The sequence below is a fragment of the Propithecus coquereli genome, unplaced genomic scaffold (assembly GCF_000956105.1).
Source record: "Propithecus coquereli isolate 6110/MARCELLA unplaced genomic scaffold, Pcoq_1.0 Scaffold898, whole genome shotgun sequence".
Classification (NCBI taxonomy): domain Eukaryota; kingdom Metazoa; phylum Chordata; class Mammalia; order Primates; family Indriidae; genus Propithecus; species Propithecus coquereli.
In genome coordinates, this window is record NW_012155262.1 from 181,967 (window position 1) to 189,671 (window position 7,705).

The window sequence follows — 7,705 nt, forward strand, 5'->3', positions numbered from 1 at the left end:
TAAAGGAAACTCACATCTCTCTAAATTTATGCCAGCACCTAGCACAGTAATGATGTGTTGCAAAAAAAATAAAGTTTTCCCCACAAAATAAGTACATTTTATTATAGAGTGACATTCCCACTTAAAAGCATGTTCCTGTATTTTAAAATAAATGAAGGACTAGAGACGTAAAAAATGATGAATTCTTGTTAGGCTATAACTACAAACAGAGACATCCTGCAACACCCAGCACCCTTAAGGGGAAATAAGGAATGGCTGATTGTGGCGCTTCCCCTCTGGGGAAGCCTCATAGAGGTCAAGTATCCTCCCCACTGCTGAGAAGCTCAGAATGTTTCCATAGCAGCCAGTGACCAAGATTCACTAAGTGATTGTGGGAACTTTGAACAGTTATGGGGAAAACTTCCAAATTTTTTCATTTCTCTTCTCTCTAAAATCTCTTGAGCATGTTGATGAATACCAGCACAAATACAATTCGGAGACAGTTTCCTATCTATGGAACTATCTCTTTTGTGTTACAGTTTCAAATAAAAGAAAGTAACACTATAGCACACCAATTTTTAAAGACTGGCACTGAAGACCTCTGTCTTCCTGAATCTTCCTTAACCCTAATAAACAATGCATACAGATTAGACCAGAAGTTCTCAATTTTTTTTTCCTGCAATATAAACCGTGGATGGCACTCCCAGGAGTACACTAGATTTTGACAAAACAACAAAAAAAATTCATGAAAATGTTAAGGGGATATGTAAAATTGACTGCAGGTGATGGGTCAGCTCTAACTCTACCCCTTTTCTTTTATTCAAGAAACATATCACGCAATAGGGGGAAAGTAGTGTTGTAACGGAGTTGACCTTAAAACTGTTCAAATTATATAAACGAACAAATAGCATTCTCAGGTACAACAACAAATTTCTTGTTATCTTTCTCACAACTGCTGAAAACACTACAGTAAGTTTTCACCCAGAGTGAGAACCGTTCACGAAGCCATATTTCAAGCTTCAATACTAGAGTATGTTAAAAGAACTTTAAAGCTCTAAAGCTGCACTGTCCAATTCAGTAGCCGCTAGCCATGTGTGGCTATTCAAATTTAAACTTTAATTAATCAAAATTAAACACAATTTAAAATTCAGTTTTTCAGCATCACTAGTCACCTTTCATGTACTCAATAACCACGCGTGGCTCATGGCTGCCACATCTGGACAGCACAGCTGTGGAACATTTCCATCACTGCAGAAGCTCCACTGAACAACACTGCGTTAAGGAATCTTGAAGAGAATCTAATATAGCAATTATTTTACAAATTTAGAAACTGAGACCTCATTTCATTCAAGTGACTTACTCCATGCTACACAGCTAGTAATTACAAAGCCAGGACCTGAACAAGATACTCTGGCATGTATTACTCACTCATTTCCATTCCAACATCTTGTTGTCACCTAGGTGATGTGAGCACCTGTTCCCTCCGTGCAGGCACAGTTCTGGGTTCTTTCACACCCATGCTCTCCATAAATCGTCACATTAACCCGATGAGGAATATAATCCCCATTATACAGAAGACGAAATTAGGACCCAACTATATAAAGTATCATATCTGAGACCACACAGCAGGTATATATAGGGGTACCAAAATTCAAACTCCAAAGCCTGGATCTTTCTGCTGTTGTATTTCATATATACTCAGCATTCCACATTTTTTATTATCCTTGAAAGACTTTCTTTCAAATTTGCTAAAAGTTAATGCCTTATGGGACACTTTGTCGGAAGTATCCCAAGTAGGAAAATCCCAACATTTAACACGTTTGATCAAGGGAAGAAGAGTAGTTCTGTCCAGCCTTGCTAACTGTAACTGCTTTGCAGCAGGAATAGTAGCAGCCAACCTTTATTGAGGACTGCAGGTCACAAGCACTGGGCTAAGTGCTTCATGCTGATCTCCTTTAATCTTGGCTAGTGACACTGAATAAGTGAATTTTAAATTGTTTAATTTCAATTAATTAAAGTTTAAATTTGAATAGTCATACAACAATCCAGTGAAGTAACTACTTCACCTCCATTTCACAGACAGAAAAATTGAAGAGTCAATCCATCCATCCCGGGAAAAAGGAGAAGTGCTTGCTTGAACTGATGCAAAAAGAAACTTTTTTTTTTTTTTACTTCATATAGTGGGAAAAGAACTGAAGATATGTGAAAAGTTTGAAATAAAAATTTTATTTTCCTCCTCACATTGGATGCCCCTGTCACAGTTAAACATATCACCTAGGTAGTTTCCCTCGGATGGATCCCTGATTTAACACAGTCACACTCTTCCACGAGGGCTGAACTGAGAGCCCAGGGGTGCATGGGTATTGTGGGGTAAGAAACACATCCGAAAATAGATTATTCAGTGCTTCTCAAGGTATCTTTAGTCCCTTCCGGCAATTTCTGACCTGAGGAATGGAAAGAAGAGAAAGATAGGGAAGACTGTCTAAGAAAGGAGAAGGAAGATAGCTGAACTCAGCACACAACTGAGAGAGGGCTCCGTGCGGCTTAGGAACAGATCATCCCAGGACCTCAATGCAAGTCCAGAGAGCTGTCAAAAGTTGGGAGATGCAACATGACACAAGTTGGGGGTGTATATTAATATATGTACACATACTTATATAAATACATGTATACACACATATAATATACTGTATATTACATATATTTTTAAGATGAAGGGACCCTCTAAACATGTCTTGCTCCATGTGGTGAATTTAGTGCACTCTGGTGCAGAAGTGCTTCAGTTCAATGGGAAGGGGTTAGCCAGGGACAGCTGGCTTTTGCAGGAGGTCAGCGACACAGACTGGCAGAGACAACTGCGTGGCAGGTGTGGCAGGGAGGGGGTGGGCATGTAGGACTGAAGGTGGTGACATAAGCCAGTTGTTTTCAGACACAGCAAGTGGACTGGCCTGGCTGTGAGAAACAGAATGCTCAATGTGACGACTTAAGACTCAGAACCAGGTTTGAACCCCCTCTTCCTCCAGCACTTACTGTGAAACTTTGGACAAATGACTTAAACTTTCTGAGCCTCAGCTTCTTCATCAGTAAAAACAACACCTCTTTCCTGAAATTGTTGAGAGTATTCAATATTAATACATAGTAGGTGCTTAATAACTGTTCCTTCTTGTTCTTCTTGGTTGTCAAAGAGGAATTTTGTCATGGCAGAAAAGCACATGCCAGGGAGTGCATCTGGGTGTGGGAGAGGCTCTCCTTGTCCCCATTTCACACAGAGGGTGACAGAGGTTCCAGAAGTTATGTAACTTGCCCTAGGTCACAGAGCTGGCTTGTAGCAGAGGAGAAAGAATCAAAACCAGGTCTGTCAGACCACCAGGGCTGCGAATGTCGCACCTAGCCGCTGCGTAAGCAACAAGTGAAAGACTGAAAAGCTAACAGTGAGAAGAATCCTGGCAAGACAGGTTGACAGCACGAGAGCAGCGGCAAGCACCTAAATCCATGTTTTCATCTGCTTGATATATTTTACAAATTCCTCTGGGTAAAGCTGATGCTTTGCCATTTTCAACCAGACCAACCTTCTACTTCTGGTTACTCACCTGAGAAATGAATGAACCTCGAGAACTTCACAGCCCTGCCCGTTTCCTCATTGATAAAATGGAGAGTTTGGGCTACAAGATTTCTGAAGTCACTTCTACCTTCAAAGTGGCGAACATGTGGGTACAATTACCCACAGCGATGCCAAATCACCATTCTCAGAGCCAGCTCTTACGTGTGAGGCCTCTCATGATACAAGCCCTCTCACCCAAAGAGTTGTTTAACCAGGGAATCCTAGAATAGCATATACATGTTCTTAAACTCTTCAGTTTGATTCCAGATACATAAACATACATCCACTCCCCAATTTCACTGATGCAGATGCGATGTCTCTCTTTTAACACTGGTTGTGTGGAGAGAGAGAGCAGTGATGAATTACGCATACAACTAAATGTCCACAATGCATCATCTGTTACTTCCAGTTTTGATGTCCTTAAAATGCGAAAAGAACTTTAAAGTGGTTACAAATAAATCCGAATGCAGAATCTCTCTAGATTTTCAAGTTTTTCCCCAAATCTTTTATAGCTGTTTCTCCCACACTTAATTTGACAGCAATTTTTTTTAGTGACTCATCTCTGTGGAGTCTTTTTAAAGTATTTCACAGTTTCCCTAGAAACAAGAACACTTACTTCTTTTCACATTCTCATTTCAGCAGTTTAATTAAATAAGTCAGATTTTGTCATTCCTCTTCTCTAGCACCTCCAACGGCTCACCCACCTTCCCAAAAGGACAAGCTGAAGTCTGCACAAGGCTCAATGTGCTGTGGCCCCCGTCTACTTCTCTGACCTGCTCTCCTGCCATCCTGCCCCTTGGTCACGTGCTCCAGCTACTCTGACCTCCACGCACTTCCTTGAACAGCCAAGCAAGCTCTGCTTCAGACTTTACACTTGCTGTTTTCCCCCCTCTGGAATTCTCTTCTTCTGAATATCCAGGGGGTAGCTCTTATAATTACCTCTTCGGTCTGTCTTTGTGCAAATGTCACCTTCTCAGTGAAGCCTTCCTCATCACCCTATTTAAAGTAGCCACCCTCGTCCCCTGTCCAGGATTTTCTATCCCCCCAGGCCCCACAGCTTTTACCCATAGCCCACCTGTCTGACATTCTATATATATTTTACTCATTAGAATTCGAGCTCCACAAGAGCAGAGATTTTTATCTGTTTGTTCCCTGATGCATTCCAGTGCCTAGAATAGCATGTCTGTAGTTGTCACTCAATAAATATTTGTTTAATAATAACCTTTATTATGATGATAAATGCATTGTCTCTCAGACCGAATTGCATAACTACCATAATAAGTACCTCAGGCTTGTGAACAGGTTCTGAAACAAATGCAGCCAGAGCCTTGGTAAGCAAAGAAGTCACCCAGAGGGTTAGGAGTGTGCTGGTGTGAGAGTCCAGCCCACCTGCCTTGAGCAGCCGCGAGCCCTGGGCGCACCCAGGGCATGGCACGGAGGGAACGAGGCCATCGGTTAAATGCAAGCTGGCTACACAGTCTCTCCTTTTAACTTGATCAAAATAACCTCTCCAATTATTTCATGCTTTCAGATTGAAATGTACAATAACACATACCACAGTCAATTATAGAAGATGATATAGCCACTTTTTTCAGATACAGGCAGAATAAAAAAAGACAGGTTGTCTTGTTCCTGTCCACCATTTAATGATCAATTACCTTTAGCAAATGTCTTCATCTCTCTCTCATCCTTGGTTCTCCACTAAAAAGGAGGAAGGTATAAAATAATACGTGGCCTGCCTATTTTATTGGTCTATGGTATCAAATGGATCAACAGCTATGAAAATATATTAAAAAATTACGTAGCATTCTATACAATAAACAATTTTCTTTGTATTAACATGGATAACCAAATTGTGACATCTACTGTAGCTCCCCCAAACTGATGATGTATTTTAGAGCACTTTGATTTTAAAATGATTCCTAAAATATATTAAAAAATAAACAGAAAGAAAAGTCTGCTTTTAAGGGCATGGAATGAGAAAGAGAAGGAAAATGGCTTTTTCCTGATTCTTTAATGAAAAAACACAAAGAAGAAAAAAACATTAATCTCCACAGCAGTAACTGTAGCATGTAAAGTTCAGATTCAAGAATATTACTGTGAATATCTACAATTATCTAGACTCGTGGACACTTAAGATATCCCTCATCTATTTCAACACCACTGGGATAATCCAAGATGACTTATTAATATCACACGTGTCAACAGCAGTGTGTGATGTAAATGAGCAGACCCTTTCCAACCATTTTAGTTCTGTTTTATTATAGCATCTATTAAACCAAAATAAAAAATTGGTGAAGTATGACTTGTCACACCATTTATTAGAGTTGATGGAGTGTAGACCATCTTTTCAATAAGGTTTTAACACACTGCTATGCACCACAGTGCATTATTCAAGAAAAGAAATGCATGAGACTTACATCAGCTTTTCCCCCTAGTCATTCTGATATTAAATTTAAAATCAAGTCTACCATATATGGCAAAGGTTCAGAGATAAAATGTTAATTTGTTTGTTATTCTCCAAAACTTAAGTTTATGATTCAAAGTAACAATCAGGAATCTTTCCTATTCTACTGAATTTAATAATTATACTTTTTTTTGGAGAAGGGTTCAAAGGTAGAAGCAAATGCAACAGAAAGATAAACAATTTGTGCCCTAGTTTGTATCTGACAAGAGGATGGGATCTAATTTTCTCTCTGATTGAAAAAACACAAAAGACAGCCACAGAACGCAAATTGTGTGTTGGGTGTTGGAACTTCTCTTCCAATACCTGAGTATCCAAATGGAACTAATTCACTCTGGAAAAGGTATTCAATAATTGAGCATGAATGTGCCAAAACGAGGGCTAATTCTCAAACTGTGAAGGAAAATAAACATATTTTGCAATGATAAGGTCACCTCACTCACTTAGTAACCTCAATCAACCATTTTACACTCAAAAGAAATAAACCAAAAATATTAAGAATGACCTACCGCCAACAAGGAACCCTGATAGACACAAGCACCTGTGGGGAAAAACAAAACAACAATTAAAAGGGATGCATAATAAACCAACAGCGCTGCCCCAGCAGGCTCACTGCTAAAACTGCATCTGCACGCATCATGATCAGCAAACTGTGCTTTTCCCAAAATCTTAAAAGCTTGAGCATTTCTTCCCGTGGGGAAATAACCCCATACATCAAAACAACATTTCTTGGACACACATGAGGGAAAGCATCATTAAAACTTACTATTTGAATTTAAAAATAAATGTATTTATAAGGATGTGCTATAAATACAGCATATATTTTCCTTTGTGATAAGTCAGCAAAGCCTCCATAATCCAGTCCCAATTTACTTATCCAGGCTTCTCTGCCACTCTTTGCTTACAATTCTCCAGTCCAACCCAAGAGGCCAACTTAGGATCCTGTAAGATACTTTCAGGTCTGAACCCCTTCGCTCATTTCATTTCCTACATGAGATGCAGTGGGTCTATTCAAGTCCCTTGAACTTGATCCCATCTCCTTCATGAAACGCTTTCAGCCCACAGGATTATGTTCTTTTGAGCTCATAATATTCTGTGCCTGCATTATCCATTTGTAAATTCATTCTTGCATATGCCCCTGTGATATCCTTCTGAAGGATGTGGAAATGTTGCATATACCCCACTACACTATATATATATATATTAATACACACACACACACACACTCTCAGGAAAGGGGCTGCTTCTATTTCTTTGAGTCCCCACCCTTCACATAGCACGTATTCACTTGGGTATCTGGTTGATTAATACGAATACCCATTTCATGTCTTTAACACAGTATGTTCCTCTTTAGAGAGATTAAACCATTTTACAGGAGAGTAGTTAGTATAAGTGGTAGTTTATTGAAAAGAACTCCTCTATTCAGCTCCTGACCTCCACGACTCTTTTAACCCGCTTTTCACTCCATTTTTTTTCTGATGGGCTGCTTATGAACTGATACATCTTTATGTTTTCCAGTCATTAAGCACCAAATGAAAAACAACAGATATGTTTCTAAATGGAAAAGAAGGCTGAATGTGAATGGGACTGCCTACATATTCTGAATAACTAACACATCATAAAATAAATCTCTAAGTTTTACACTGGAAAACAATTTAAAA

The 7,705-nt window shown here is 39.3% G+C and overlaps 1 protein-coding gene across 1 annotated transcript in view; it reads right to left on the minus strand.

Moving 5' to 3' along the window:
- The window catches only part of LOC105826474 (extracellular matrix protein FRAS1-like), a gene marked incomplete at its 3' end in the record, with an annotated part of 188,987 nt that overhangs the window by 175,306 nt on the left and 5,976 nt on the right, over window positions 1-7,705 (minus strand). Inside the window, exon 2 of the mRNA XM_012664466.1 lies at window positions 6,554-6,585. Coding sequence (XP_012519920.1) covers window positions 6,554-6,585 — 32 coding nt within the window. The remainder of the gene's footprint in view (window positions 1-6,553; window positions 6,586-7,705) is intronic.